The sequence below is a fragment of the Natrix helvetica genome, assembly GCF_964273705.1.
Source record: "Natrix helvetica genome assembly, chromosome: 15".
Classification (NCBI taxonomy): domain Eukaryota; kingdom Metazoa; phylum Chordata; class Lepidosauria; order Squamata; family Natricidae; genus Natrix; species Natrix helvetica.
The window spans coordinates 7,705,906-7,721,745 of record NC_138565.1 but is presented as its reverse complement, the minus strand read 5'-3'; the positions used below and the strand labels follow the sequence as shown (position 1 = coordinate 7,721,745).

At 51.1% G+C, this 15,840-nt stretch overlaps 1 protein-coding gene across 5 annotated transcripts in view; it reads left to right on the top strand.

Moving 5' to 3' along the window:
- Positions 1-15,840, top strand: part of NR5A1 (nuclear receptor subfamily 5 group A member 1) — a 355,896-nt gene that overhangs the window by 23,335 nt on the left and 316,721 nt on the right. For 4 of the 5 annotated variants that reach the window (XM_081967649.1, XM_081967648.1, XM_081967650.1 and 1 more), the window contains 3 exons: positions 4,274-4,393; positions 5,509-5,656; positions 14,429-15,663. In XM_081967649.1, the coding sequence (XP_081823775.1) occupies positions 4,274-4,393; positions 5,509-5,656; positions 14,429-14,676 (516 nt within the window). In that variant the 3' untranslated portion in view covers positions 14,677-15,663. Of the gene's footprint in view, positions 1-4,273; positions 4,394-5,508; positions 5,657-14,428; positions 15,664-15,840 lie in introns of those variants that run through there. The other variant, XR_014176545.1, reaches the window with a different exon arrangement.

Below are 15,840 nucleotides of genomic sequence, written 5' to 3'. Positions count from 1 at the left end.
GCTCTCCTCCTCTAAGGGAGGGGGGTGTCTTCTCCAGACAAACAAGGAGCGCCCCCTCCCCTCGCCAGCACGGAGGACGTTCCCTAGTTGGGTCATGAAACGTCCTCACACTCGGAGAGCCCCATGGGCTCGATGGTCAGTAGTGCGGCGTGTAGACCGGTCGAAGGGATTGCTTCTCCTTCTTGCAGGGGAGGGGGTCTTTCCCCCCTCCCTAGGCTTGCCGGAGTCTGGAGGCCTCTTGGGAAGCCCCCTCCCCTCCCTCCTCCCAGGCTGCTCCTTTTTGTGCCACAATAGTTGTGTGAGACAACAACGGGAGAGAATCTGGAGATAAGGAGCGAACCTCTGACTTTGAAAGCAGACACAGGGTGTGTGTGAGTGTAATCATAACCCTAAATTCATTTTTTCTTTTTCTTTTTTTTAAAAGAATTTTTATTTTATTCTAATTGAACAAAAACACACACACAAAAAAGAATCCTCCTTCAATACATCTTGTAGAAAGCGCGTAGTTCATCATAGATTATACGCTTTAAATCCAAAATCTTTATATATCTTACCATCAACATATCACAATTCTCATTTGACTACACTTGTTTGAATGGGCTTCTGCCTGAACTTACTCATACTTAAAAACACAACCGCCTAATGGCACTTGTTAGCTATTTCCAAAATCCTCCAATAACCTTACACATTTATGACATATTCTGAGTAAAAAAATCAATTAATAAAGTTTCTTTCCCCGCTGTTTGGAATATTATATCCAAGTTGCTTTTACCAATACCAGAGCATGGATATTATAATTAAACAATATCCATTTACATTTCCTCGTTGTTATTATAATTAGCTAAAAGTCCTTTACTATTTATATCCCAACTCCTCTCATCACACCCAAAAAAATAAAAAATAAAACATTGCACCTTTATGACAAACCTAAATAGAAGTTGGTTGGTAAAATGTCTAGGTCTTTTTCCCAGGTCACAATATCCAGATTTATTTTACTAGTTTAGCAGTACATAATATATATCACTAAGTTGTATCCCTTATCATTCCATTATTGTTAATTATAGTTATTTAATGGTTCACGAATAAACATTTAATAACAATCCAACCCTAAATTCTGGGGGTTGGTGGGACATGCCACGCCCTGTGACCTTGAGCAGTCCCCTGGTGGGTTCTTGGATCCCCTTGCCCTTAAACTGCCCATGCCCACCTAGTCGGCCACACCCAGCGAGAAGCATAAAGCTGGCCATGCCCACCCAGTTGGCCACGCCCAGTGAGTAGCATAAAGCTGGCCATGCCCACCCAGTTGACCATGCCCACTGAGTAGCATAAAGCTGGCCATGCCCACCCAGTTGGCCGCACCCAGTTAGAAGCATAAAGCTGGCCATGCCAACCCAGTCAGCCACACCCAGTGAGTAGCATGAAGCTGGCCATGCCAACCCAGTCAGCCACACCCAGTGAGAAGCATAAAGCTGGCCATGCCCACCCAGTCGGCCATGCCCAGTGAGAAGCATAAAGCTGGCCATGCCCACCCAGTCGGCCATGCCCAGTGAGAAGCATAAAGCTGGCCATGCCCACCCAGTCGGCCACGCCCAGTGAGTAGCATAAAGCTGCCCATGCCCACCCAGTCAGCCCCCCCTGCCTGGCCCCCCCGAGGTCAACCACAGCTCTGATGTGGCGCCCAATGAAATTGAGTTTGACACTCCTGGCTTAGGGGATTCTGGGAGCAGTTTGGCTTTTCAGAAGACCCCCTACCCCTTATTCCTTGTAGAGGGCAAAGCAGTTAGAAAGTTGCAGTATTCAAGCAGACGATATTAAGCTTCGTCAGCTCAGCTATTTTCTGCTAGGCATCTTTATTTATTCATTCATTTATTTTATTTTATCAAATTCATTGAGCCAGCTATCATGCAGCTGGATGAAGTTTTCCGGTGTGATGCAAGGCTTGAGGGTAGGGGGAGATGCAGGATGAGTTGGGGAGGAAGAGGCAGGGTTTATCACACTGTTATTAACACCTTCCAACTTCTGAGGAAATGTGATTGTCTCCTTTCCCACCTCCCACATTCATAGATTGTCCAAATAACAGCTTCCATCTTCTCCAAATAATTGCATGCACACCTAAACCTTACATTCCCTACAATGTCATTGTTGAATCCTGGATGAAACACCCACCCACATTCATCCCTGGGATTGGTGTGTGTGTGTGTCTGTGTGTGTGTGTGTGATAGGAGAATATTTGTGCACCAGGCATTCGCAGAGAATGCGGACTATGCAATTATGAATTTTGTTGGTAGACTTGCAAAAAAATGCGTCTGGTTTCATATTTTGGTTCTTCTGCAAAGGAAGCAGCACCAAGGAAAAGAAATGCACAGGCACACAACACACACAACGTATACAACACACACACACACACACACACACACACACTCGGCCCCCTTGCCCTGAATCCAAGCTCAGAAATCCAAAGTGAATCTAAGTGCTTAAGAGGTGAATTTGATGCGCCTGTAGTCTTAGTTGCAAACGGAAACTTTTCTTTAATTTTAATATTAGGTCATTTCTTCTTCTCTTAGAAATCCCTCCTCACTCCCTCACCCCTTCCCAGCTGAAATGGCCCCGTTAGCCAGCCTGGAAACAATTTTCACCTCTAAATAGTCCCTCTGAACTACTAATTGCTGTCTTAACAATCTTCTGCTTTAATTGTCTTTATCTCTGATCTCGGACAGACCCCCCCCCCCCCCCCCAGGTTTCTGTTTCCCCTTTCCCTGCAAAACTTTAACACAGGGGGAAAAAAAAACCCTTTTCCTACCGCTGTGGGACTTTTCCACCATTTTATGAGATCCCAGGGCTTCAAGAGGTTACAGGCGGTTCATTTAGTGACCGTTCAAAGTTACAATGGCACCCAAAAAAATAAGCAAATGTGAAAAAAAAGTGAAAAGAAATTTTTCACGCGAACGTTGTAGCATTTCCCACAGTCACATGATCAAAATCCAGACGCTCAGCAACTGACTCATATTTACAACAGTTGCAGCGTCCCCAGGGTCACTGGAAAAAATGACTTACGACCGTTTTTAACTGTTACGACCTCTGCAGCAGTGATCAAAATTCAGATGCTTGGAAAAGGGTTCGTATTTATGACGGTCAGTGTGCCAGGGTCAAGTGATTCCCCTTTCTTGCGACCTTCTGACGAGCAAAATCAAAAGGGAATCCGGATTCACTTAATGACCGGGTGACGAGCTTAACAACTGCGGCGATTCCACTGAAGAAATGTGGCAAGAAAATGTCACAAAACGAGGCAAAACTCGCCTTGCTTAGCAACGGGAAATTTTGGATGCAGTTGTGGGCGTAAATCAAGGACTCTCTGTACTTGTTTTCCTACAAATGCATGCATGGATATTCTAGGAAATCCATGCAAGATTAGACACAAACGTCAAAGCTTTGGAATTAAAAGTGGCCTTTTGCTCAGGCAGCTAATAATGGCCCACTCCTTTAAGGTTGGTTTTAAATTGCAGCATCAAACTATCTTCTGTTAGCATCTCTTCTTCTTGCACAGATACAGTAGAGGTGGTACCTTGCTCAATAGGAGTAACTGTGAAAGGGATCTTGGAGTCCTAGTGGACAACCATTTAAATAGCAGCCAGCCGTGTGCAGCAGCTGTCCAAAAAGCCAACACAGTCCTAGGCTGCATCAACAGAGGGATATGATCGAGATCACGTGAAGGGTTAATACCACTACAAGGCCTTGGTAAGGCCACACTTGGAATACGGCATCCAGTTTTGGTCGCCATGATGTCAAAAAGATATTGAGACTGTAGAGAGAGTGCAGGAGGCCATCACAGCTGAAAACAGAGCTCACAAGGGCAACAGGTGGCCCTCCCGAGCTCCATTTTCACTGGCAGAGGGATGCAGGAGGCTGACGCAGGTGAAAACGGAGCTCGCAAGGGACACGGGCAGCCCTCCCGAGCTCCGTTTTCGCTGGCAGAGGGATGCAGGAGGCTGACGCAGCTTTAAAATGGAGCTCGCGCGCACCACTGGCAGCCCTCCCGAGCTCCATTTTCGCTGGCAGAGGGATGCAGGAGGCTGACGCAGCCAAAAATGGAAGCCCGGGAGCCCATTTTCACTGGCAGATCACTCTGGCCGCCATAGGCGCCCCCGACAGGAATGACGTCAAGCTGGCCATGCCCACCCCAGCCCCCTGAGGTCAAACATAACCCTGATGTGACCCTCAATGAAATCGAGTTTGACATCTCTGGGCTACAGTCAACTTCTGTTTCTCCGTCCAGGTTGGAGACCAGATGAAACTTCTGCAGAACTGCTGGAGCGAGCTGCTGGTGTTCGACCACATTTTCCGCCAAGTCCAGTATGGGAAAGAGCACAGCCTGGTGTTGGTGACAGGCCAGGAGGTACAAATGGGGAAACCGAGGCTCGGGATGGGTGGAAGGGGCAAAATAACCTCCACCTTAATGCATTTAATCCTCGTTAAAACAGTAAAGTTCTCAATCCTTGCCTGATTTTGCTTGGCTCGCCCTCAGTGATGGGATTCAGCCGGTTCGCACCACTTCCGGAGAAACCAGTTGTTAAGTTTCTGAGCAGTTTGGTGAACTGGCTGTTGGAGGAAATAATTAGGGCAGAGAACCGGTTGTTAAATTATTTGAGTCCCACCACTGACTGCACTGCATCGCCAGAGAGGGTGCCCAGGTGGGCTCTGACCAGTAGTGGGCTTCGGCTCCCATTGCAACCAGTTTGCTGCAACGGGAGCCGAGCATGCACCATAGGCACGGGCGTTGTGCATCCCTGCGCACCCACCGCCTGCGACGCTCCAGCTGCTCGGTGGAGCATCGCCCAGGCACCGTATGCTGTTTCCTTCAAATACAGGTAAGGAACGAGGGTGGGCGGGCAGCCCTCCAAAGCACCGTTCCGGTACGGTGGCTGCTGCTGCTTCCGACAGGCACCCGTACACACGTACCGGGACGTACCACCTGCAACCCACCACTGGCGGATTGAGGCTAGGTCCAGCAGTTTCCAGCCCAAACAGACTTGCAGCTCTCCTAGTTAAGGCTTGGCACCCTTTCTTTCTGGAATGGGCGGGGGCAGGGGAAGCACAGGAGAAGAGCCCGGGGTGGGCTTCAAACATTTTAGCAAGGGTTTCTCTGCTCGGTTGCTGGGTGGGTGTGGCCAGGTGTGGGTATGGCCTAGTCAGCCGCGTACACTATGGCGTGGCAGGCTCCGGAGGCTTTCCTTGAGCCTCCGGGAGGGTGAAAATGACTCCCCAAGCTCCGGAGGCCCTCCGGTAGGCCCATTTTTCGCCCTCCTTGACCCTCCATGTGTGCCCTGTACCCAAAATGAGCCGCGTGGGGACTCTTGGGAGAGGCAGGGCGTGGCCAGCCAAGAGTGGGATTTGGGGGTTCTCCGAACTACACAGAATCTTAGCTAGAACCTCTGCGAACCCCCAGGACCCCACCCCTGGTAGAAGGCCCAGCATGGATGTCCTTTCTCTCCCCTTCTTCCCTCCCTCCAGGTGGACATGTCAACCATTGCCACCCAGGCGGGGTCTATCCTGAACAACTTGGTGCTGAGAGCTCAGGAGCTGGTGCTGAATCTGCATTCCCTCCAAATAGATCGGCAGGAGTTCGTCTGCTTGAAATTCCTGATTCTCTTTAGCCTCGGTAAGTGGCAAGTGGGGCGAGGGGATGGAAGGGGATGGGACAGAGAGGGGAGGGCAGGCTGGGGACCCCATGATGGGAGTTGGAGTCCAGCTGAAAAACGTCTGCGGGACAGATGTTCAGAAAACATGGGATGGAACTGCAGGGAGCAAGGTCCCTTAAGTCATGTCCCACAACTGTCCATGGGCTGTTATGCACCACGGTGGTGCAGTGGTTAGAGCGCAGTACTGCAGGCTACTTCTGCTGACTACCGGCTGCCTGCAATTTGGCAGTTCGAATCTCACCAGACTCAAGGTTGAGTTGTCCTTCTGAGTTGGGTCAAATGAGGACCCAGATTGTTGGGGGCAAGTGGCTGACTCTATAAACCATTTAGAGAAGGCTGTGGTCCCAATGTTCTTCCTGGGACAGGAAGTGGACGTACCTAGAACATCAGGAATTTCTTGGTGGATGAAGGAAAAGATCCCTGGGGATGGATCTAGGCCTTCCTGTCTCTCTTCTGTTGTGTAACCAACCAGCAATGGCATTCTAGGCAAACTCTGGTTGGCTTGTTTCATTTCCTTCCCTGCCTGGCTGGGTGGGCTTGTCACCCACTGAGGTGGGGTCTGCCAGCCCAGAACCCACTTGCGAAGTGAGGGCCCAGCAACATCTCCAACTTCTGAAGGTGACTTATGGAAGGCCACCATCGGAATCCTATCAAGCAGAACTCCGATGGAGAGGGACGCTCAACAGCCATCTCTGGTAGATGTTGTGTTGACATGAACATCTTCTAGATGTCCATGTCAACATCTCCTAGATGTTGTGAAGGTGTCCAGGTCATCCGTAAGGGCTACCAACCTCTTGACTTGATCCAGCATGAAGACTATCTTAACATCCTTCTCCAACGAAGCATCCGATTAACAGAGTTGGAAGGGACCTTGTAGGTCATGTAGTCCAACACCCACCCAACCCCGCCCAAGCGGGAGACCCTACACCATTTCTGACAGATGGCAGTCCAGTCTCTTCTTGAAAGCTTCCATGGATGGAGCTCCCGCAACATCTGAAGGCAACTTCTGTTCCATGGATTGCTCTCACTGTCAGGAAATTCCTCCTTATTTCTAGGTTGAATCTCTCCTTGGTCAGTTTCCATCCATTGTTCCTTGTCTTGGCCTTCAGGGGCTTTGGAGAATAGCTTGAGCCTCCTTCCTCCTCTCTGTGGCAGCCCCTCAAATATTGGAAGACTGCTCTCCTGTCTCCCCTGGTCCTTCTCTTCCCTAGACCAGCCATGCCCAGTTCCTGCAACCGTTCATCGTATGTTTTAGCTTTCAGTGTCCTCATCACCTTGGTTGCTCTTCTCTGCGCTCTTTCTAGAGTCTCAACACCCATCTTTTCCACATGGGAGGATCGCCATTCCCCACGCTCCGCATTGCATTAAAATAACTTCGTCCTAGAGCTGGGGGGACAAATGGCTACCTGTGCTTACCTCCCCTCCTCGGTCCTGTGTTTGTGTGTTAGCGGGCAGGGTCTGTCCTGGACCTTTGCCATCCTTGAAGCTCTGCTTGCAGCCAGCCACCTCTCCTATTATGCGCCCCCCCACCCACCCAACCCCGGTTGTAATTGTGCTCTGCCAGAGAATTTTCCACATTATACCCGCCTTCCCCTTCCCCGTGGCTCAAGCTGTGCGTTGTCCCTGCGCACATGTGCGCGAGAGGCTTGCCATTTCGAGCCGTCAATAGATTTCTCTCCCTCTCTTTCTCTCTCTCTCTCTCTTTTTCTTCTTCCTCTTCTCCCCCCCCCCTTCTCTCCTCTTCCTGAGTAGCTAAAGAGGTTTAATTAAAATTAGGGCTTTTCCAAATGGCAATATTTATGAGGACGGCACAGGTTACCTTTGTTCTCCAGGAGGGTTTAATAGAGCCTTAATGGATTGACCTACCCTGCATCCTCATACCGGCGGCTGACTTCCATTCTCCCAGCAGCCACTCCAAGCGAGGCAGCGGGGCGACAGCGAGAAAACGGCTTTTTATTGCGCGCCGCATTCCCATAAGCGATGGCAATTTATCAGAAGTCTCCGGCAAACAAAAGGGACTGTGAATGAGAAGAACACTTGAGCGCATAGAAATATTGTCGGTCTCCCCCCCACACCTCCCGTCCCCTTTCCAGTGGTTTCCCCCCTCCCTTCTTCTCTAGGGACTGGGGTTGGGGGGCTTTTGTTGCAGGATGGCGGAGTCTTCTTCGCAACAGTGGCGGGGAGGGGGGGAACCTCTTCCCCCGGAGAGAGCTGAGCTGGGGATGGGGATGGGGTGGGGGGGACGGCATTCTTTATGCTCCCCGTGGCAGGAATGAAAAGATTATTCAAATATTCAATTAAACTGTGAATAGGGTGCCTTCTCCAAACCAGGTGAGTTCATCTCCACAAACCTGCTATTGTCACTTCGAGCGCAGAGGAGAGAGAGAGAGAAAGAAAGAAAGAAAGAGAGAGAGAGAGAAAGAGAGTTGACATTTAGTGAAGATGCGTACTTTCTGGTGGTGGGGGGGGGAGCAATGGGAGGGAAGGTGGGTTCCACATACCTATTGCTTTCTATTATCCCCCACACACCCCAATCTTCCATGCAAAAATGCAAAAATTTCAGCCTCCCACGTTGAGCGGAGGGGAAGAGATGGAGGGCTGTGATTTTGTCCCCCTGCCCATCCTGGGATTGAGTAGGGCGTGGCGTGGCTCGGCCTGACCATCCTCGGGTACTCCTTTTGCAGGCAAGGGTCTTTCAGGAAAGCCAGAGATCTCCTGGGGTTGTTTTTTGGGTGGGGGGAGGGAGAGGGGGTGTCCTAGAGACGCGATCATCATTTCCGAGGAATTATTCATAAGATTGAAAATGCCGAGTAAAAGAGGATCTTTGCAGCACAGGGTTGCAACGAGGGGGCCCGGCAGTCTCTGAGCTGGGGCGGTTTCCTGGCAGACGTTTCTCAGCCCAAACCCGGTGACATCATCAGTGCTAGACGGATGTGGGTTATGCTCTCTTCCAGCATTGATGATGTTACCTAGTTGGGTCATGAAACGTCTGCAAGGAAAACCCCCCAGCTCAGAGACCACCAAGGATTGGGATCAAGATTGCAATAATTCTCTATCCTTTTGGAGAGATTCATTCTCCTCTTCCTCTTCCTCCTCCTCCTCCTCCTCCTCCTCCTCCCTTCTAAGACTGATGAGGTTACCTATTTGGGCCATGAAACGCCTGCAAGAAAATAGCCAAGCTCAGACAGCACCAAGGACCCTACAGTTCTCCTCCCCCTCCCCTTCTTCTTCTTCTTCTTCTTCTACTTCTTCTTCTTCTTCTTCTTCTTCTTCTTCTTCTTCTTCTTCTTCTTCTTCTTCTTCTTCTTCTTCTTCTTCTTCTTCTTCCTCCTCCTCCTCCTCCTCCTCCTCCTCCTCCTCCTCCTCCTCCTCCTCCTCCCTTCTAGCACTGATGATGTTACCTAGTTGGGTCATAAAACATCTGCAAGAAAACCACCAAGCCCAGAGAGCACCAAGGACCGCACAGTCCTTCTCCTCCTCCTCCTCCTCCTCCTCCTCCTCCTCCTCCTCCTCCTCCTCCTCCTCCTCCTCCTCCTCCTCCTCCTCCTCCTCCTCCTCCTCCTCCTCCTCCTCCTCCTCCCTTCTAGCACTGATGATGTTACCTAGTTGGGTCATAAAACATCTGCAAGAAAACCACCAAGCCCAGAGAGCACCAAGGACCGCACAGTCCTTCTCCTCCTCCTCCTCCTCCTCCTCCTCCTCCTCCTCCTCCTCCTCCTCCTCCTCCTCCTCCTCCTCCTCCTCCTCCTCCTCCTCCTCCTCCTCCTCCTCCTCCTCCTCTCCACAATCCCCACTCCCTTCTAGCACTGAGGATGTTACCTAGATGGGTTATCAAACATCTGCAAGAAAACAAGCAAGCTCAGAGAGCACCAAGGACCCCACAGTCCTTCTCCTCTTCTTTCTCCTCCTCCTCTTCTTTCTCCTCCTCCTCTTCTTTCTCCTCCTCCTCCTCCTCCTCCCAGCAAACCCCATTCCCTTCCAGCACTGATAAGGTTACCTAGCTGGGTCATGAAACATCGGCCAGAAAAGCACCCGGCTCAGAGAGCACCAAAGAGTGCAATAATTCTCCATCCTTTTGGAGAGGTTTCCAAGGGCTCAGAGTTAATACTGACAGGACTGCGCATAAGCTAAGCATTTCTCAACCTCGCATACTTCAAGATACGTGGACTTTGATTCCCAGAATTCCCCAGTGCAAGCATTTCCCTACTCCCAGAATTCTACGGCACGCTGAGGAATTCTGGGAGATGAAGTCCATACAGGGTTGCCATGATGTGGAGACTCTAGAAAGAGTGCAGAGAAGAGCAACAGAGAGGATGAGGGGACTGGAGGCTAAAACATAGGAAGAACGGTTGCAGGAACTGGGTATGTTCAGCTTAAGAGAAAGAAGGACTAGGGGAGACATGATAGCAGTCTTCCAATATCTCAGGGGTTGCCACAAAGAAGAGGGAGTCAAACTATTCTCCAAAGCACCTGAGGGCAGGACAAGAAGCAATGGGTGGAAACTAATGAAGGAGAGAAGCAACTTAGAACTGAGGAAAAATTTCCTGACAGTTAGAACAATGAATCAGTGGAACAGAAGTTGCCTCCAGAAGTTGTGAATGCCCCAACACTGGAAGTCTTTAAGAAGATGTTGGGTAACCATTTGTCTGGAACGGTATAGGGTTTCCTGCCTAAACAGGGGGTTGGACTAGAAGACCTCCAAGGTCCCTTCCAACTCTGTTATTCTGCATTCTGACATGATAGGATATCTCAGGGGCTGCCCCAAAGAAGAGGGAGTCAAGCTATTCCCCAAAGCACCTGAGGGCAGGACAAGAAGCAATGGGTGGAAACTAATCAAGGAGAGAAGCAACTTAGAACTAAGGAGAAATTTCCCGCAGAACAATTAATCAGTGGAACAGAAAATGCCTCCAGAAGTTGTGAATGCTCCAACGCTGGATGTTTTTAAGAAGATGTTGGATAACCATCTGTCTGAAATTGTATAGGGTTTCCTGCCTAAGCAGGGGTTGGACTAGAAGACCTCCAAGGTCCCTTCCAACTCTGTTATTCTATTCCATTCATCTCGAAGAGAGAAATGGTGATCCAATCAAGAGCTTTAGTATTAATTAAGGTAAAGTTAAAGGTTCCCCTTGCAGAGAAGTCGTTCCCGACTCTAGGGGGCAATGCTCCTCTCCGTTTCAAGGCCAAAGAGCCAGCGCAGTCCAAAGACGTCTCCGTGGTCATGTGGCCGGCATGACTCAACGCCAAAGGCGCACGGAACGCTGTTCCCTTCCCACCAAAGGTGGTTCCTGTTTTTCTACTCGCATATTTTACGTGCTTTCGAACCGCTAGGTTGGCAGAAGCTGGGACAAGTCACGGGAGCTCACTCCGTTACGCGGCACTCGGGATTCGAACCGCCAAACTGCCGGCCTTTCTGATCGACCAGCGCTGCGTCTTCGCTGCTGAGCCCCCTCCCTCCCTCCCATCCCTCTGTAGTATTAATTGCTGTTGCTAAATTTGGGTCAGTCTCAAACAGGTGCCTGGGAAACCAATCAAAGAAAGCAATTACATTAATTTTATCTAGAAGCATCTCTTCGATGCTCCTTCTTTGAAATGCCCCAAATTGTATAATTGGATGTTCCCGACAACGACCGACGGAAGACATACGCCCAATAGCGATGGGAACCCTGCGAGCAAGGCTTTATCAGGTGGCTCGCGCACCTGCCAGTTAGCTACCTTGCTGGCTTTTCTGCAACGTTGCGTCTGCTCTCGGTAAAGCCCCTTTGCCCGCAATATACCCACGATGGCCCATCTATGCCAGGCGGCAGGGATCACGGTTTCTATGCCGGCTGAGCTTTGTGCCGGCTTTGTGGAGGCCAAACAGATTAAGGGCAATCTCTCAGCCCAGGGAGCTTTGGAGGCGAAGGAGGCAAAGTGCCTTGTTTACCCGCCGTGACATTTTCCCTGCTGGTTTGACGAAATCAGAGCTCAGGAGGGACCTGAGAGGTCATCCAGTCCAACCCCCGCTCCCCCCTGCTCAGGGTAGGATTGACTGCAGCATCCGAGACCGTCCGACTCGTATCTAAAGAAGGTCAATTAAAGAAGGTTGTTAAGCATTGGAGGCATTGCTCAGCTGCGTTACGCCTCATTTGGCGACCTTTCCTGAAGCCGTCGTTAAAGCGACTCGCTGCAGTGGATCAGTTAATAACAACCCCAGTTGTTAAGCGAATCCCGCCTCCTCGTTGACTTGGCTTGTCAGGAGGTCGCCAAAGGGGGATCCCACGTCGTAAATACGAGTCAGTTGCCACCGTCTGCGTGGGACCCCCAGGGATTCTACGACGGTCTTGAAAGGGTGACAAATGGTCCCCTTTTTTCAGAGCCGTCGTAACTAGGAACGGTCACTGAACGACTCGCTATAGAAGGCCGGCTTGGACAGGGGCCAAGTGAGTTTCGCTCTACGGCCATGGTTGCCGCAGCTGCGTGAAGTGAATCGCGGCCGTTGTTAAAGTTGGGGACAACGATGATTCTGTCTGCAAACGGAGCAGTTTGCAAACTTACTAAAACTCCCTGCTGGGGAGCCCGTGGGGGGGGAGGAGGGGAGGAGGCGGAACCAGTGGTGAAATGCACTACCAATTCTGTGGGCGTGGCTTGGTGGGCGTGGCAGGGGGAGGATACTGCAAAATCCCTGTTCCCTCCCCACTCCGGGGCCAGCCAGGGGGGGGGGGCGTTCTGGTTCTTCAAACTACTCAAAATTTCCGCTAACTGTTCTCCAGAACCTGTCAGAACCTGCTGAATTTCACCCTGCTTAAAGGCCCCTTCCATCTTTTTCCTTCCATCCATCCTTCCTTCCTTTCTTCCTTCTTGTCTGCCTTTCCTTCCTTCCTTCCTTCCTTCCTTCTTGTCTGCTTTTCCTTCCTTCCTTCCTTCCTTCCTTCCTTCCTTCCTTCCTTCCTTCTTGTCTGCTTTTCCTTCCTTCCTTCCTTCCTTCCTTCCTTCCTTCTTGCCTGCCTCCCTTCCTTCCTCCCTTCCTTCTTTCCTTCCTTCTTTCCTTCCTTCCTTCCTTCTTGTCTGCCTCCCTTCCTTCCTCCCTCCCTTTCTTCCTTCCTTCCTTCCTTCTTGCCTTCCTCCCTTCCTTCCTCCCTTCCTTCTTTCCTTCCTTCTTTCCTCCCTTCCTTCTTTCCTTCCTTCTTTCCTTCCTTCCTTCCTTCTTGTCTGCCTCCCTTCCTTCCTCCCTCCCTCCCTTCCTTCCTTCCTTCCTTCCTTCTTGCCTTCCTCCCTTCCTTCCTCCCTTCCTTCTTTCCTTCCTTCTTTCCTTCCTTCCTTCCTTCCTTCATTCCTTCCTCCCTTCCTTCCTCCCTTCCTTCCTCCCTCCCTTCTTTCCTTCCTTCCTTCCTTCCTTCCTTCCTTCCTTCCTTCCTTCCTTCCTTCCTTCCTTCCTTCCTTCCTTCCTTCTTGCCTGCCTGCCTGCCTTCCTACCTACCTACCTGAAATGGTATTGGATCTCCCGCTTGAGCAGAGGGTTGGACTAGAAGACCTTCAAGGCAGTGGTGAAATTCGAACTTTTTTACTACCGGTTCTGTGGGCGTGGCTTGGTGGGTGTGGCAGGGGAAAGATACTGCAAAATCCCCATTCCCTCCCCACTCCGGGGCCAGCCAGAGGTGGGGTTTGCCGGTTCTCCCTCTTTGTGGAGAGGGAGCGGCTAACAAATCGAATAAATTCAAATTCAAATTCCAAACTACTCAAAATTTCCGCTAACTGTTCTCCAAAACCTGTCAGAACCTGCTGAATTTCACCCTGCTTAAAGGCCCCTTCCATCTTTTTCCTTCCTTCCTTCCTTCTTGCCTGCCTGCCTTTCGTTCCTTCCTCCCTTCCTTCCTTCTTTCCTTCCTTCCTTCTTTCCTCCCTTTCTTCCACACTTCCTTCCTCTCATTCTCATCTCCTTCCTTCCTCTCATTCTCATTCCCAACTCCTTCCTTCCTTCCTTCCTTCCTTCCTTCCTTCCTTCCTTCCTTCCTTCCTTCTTGCCTGCCTGCCTGCCTTCCTACCTACCTACCTACCTGAAATGGTATTGGATCTCCCGCTTGAGCAGAGGGTTGGACTAGAAGACCTTCAAGGCCGTGGTGAAATTCAAACTTTTTTACTACCGGTTCTGTGGGCGTGGCCTGGTGGTCATGGCAGGGAAAGGATACTGCAAAATCCCCGTTCCCTCCCCACTTGGGGGCTAGCCAGAGGTGGGATTTGCCGGTTCTCCGAAACGCTCAAAATCTTCGCTACCGGTTCTCTAGAACCTGTCAGAACCTGCTGAATTTCACCCTGCTTAAAGGTCCCTTCCATCTTTTTCCTTCCTTCCTTCTTTCCTGCCTGCCTTTCCTTCCTTCCTTCCTTCCTTCCTTCCTTCCTTCCTTCCTTCCTTCCTTCCCTTCCCCTTCCTTCCTTCCTTCCTTCCTTCCTTCCTTCCTTCCTTCCTTCCCTTCCTTCCTTCCTTCCTTCCTTCCTTCCTTCCTTCCTTCCTTCCTTCCTTCCTTCCTTCCTTCCTTCCTTCCTTCCTTCCTTCCTTCCTTCCTTCCTTCCTTCCTTCCTTCCTTCTTGCCTGCCTGCCTGCCTGCCTTCCTACCTACCTACCTGAAATGGTATTGGATCTCCCACTTGAGCAGAGGGTTGGAGTAGAAGACCTAGAACCTGTCAGAACCGGCTGAATCTCATCCCTGGTCTGAACTGACACCCGTCCCCAACCCGTTTCCTCCTTCTGGCTGCAGATGTGAAGTACGTGGAGAATTCCAGCGTGGTTAAGGAAGCTCAGGAAAAAGCCAACACGGCCTTGATGGAATACACCCTCTGCCATTATCCGCACACCATGGACAAATTCCGCCACCTGCTGATCCAGCTGTCGGATATCCGAGCCCTCAGCATGCAGGCCGAAGAATACCTGTACCATAAGCACCTGGGCGGGGAAGTGCCCTGCAACAACTTGCTTATTGAAATGCTCCACGCTAAGCGGACTTGAGGGCTTCGCTCTGCCCCAGGCGACGGACGGACGGGCGGAGGCTGGGGTGGCGGGAGAGAGAGAGAGGGGTTGACAAACAGGGGAGAGCCCTCCCCAGCCTCTGGGGTTTTTCCCACCTTGAGTCCTTTCGTGGTCCAGCATGCTGGACTCAGGCCAGTTCCACCCTTTTCGTCCCAGGTGCTGGGATGTTTTTCGGGGGAGGAAACCCGAAAGAGCCACTTCACTCTGGAAGGCAGCCCCTTGGAGACGGTTGGGAAGCTGGAAGCCTGCGGCGGGTGGATCCCAAACACAGGGATGGGTGGGTGTTGGGGGGCAGGGGGAGAGAAAGGGGGGTGCCCTGTCTTTCTTTCCCCGGCCTCTCGAATCCAGCTCCTCTCTATGTCCCAGGAGCGGTGGTGGACATCCAAAAAGGATAAACCTACTAGCATTCCCTTGGGAGAAGTTGGTTAGGGCCGTTGCCCTCTGCCATATCTAATGCATTGTGCACAGAAAATGGGGCGCACTCCCCCCCCTGCGTGCCTCAAATGTCAGGAAGATGCTTTTGGGGTGTCCGGAGATCTGAGCAACTTTGGGAAGGCGCAGGGGTTCATTCACCTCACCCACACCTCACCCCACTTCTCGGTCTCACGGCGGGAAGCCTAGATTTTGGTCAAAGTTTTCACCGTTTCATTTTCACTTCAGTTCCTACACGGCAACTCCCCAGGTGTGCGCTTGGTCAACAGTACGGGTGACTCATGAGTTGGCGGACGCATCGTAACGAAGTTGGGTCCTCTCCGGAGGAGGCTTGTAAAGCAGAAATCTCTCTCGGAGTGCATGAAATGGTTGACTGGTTCTCTATTTTTTCCTCTTTTTTCTTTTTTCCCCTTGTTGTTGTTAGTTGCAAAGTTGTGTCCGACCCATTGCGACCCCCATGGACAACGTTCCTCCAGGCCTTCCTGTCCTCTACCATCCTCCGGAGTCCATTTAAGCTCACGCCGACTGCTTCGGTGACTCCATCCAGCCATCTCCTCTGCCGTCGTCCTCCTCCTCCTCCTCCTCCTCCTCCTCCTCCTCCTCCTCCTCCTCCTCCTCCTCCTCCTCCTCCTCCTCCTCCTCCTCCTCCTCCTCTTCTTCTTCTTCTTCTTCTTCTTCTTCTTCTTCTTCTTCTTCTTCTTCTTCTTCTTC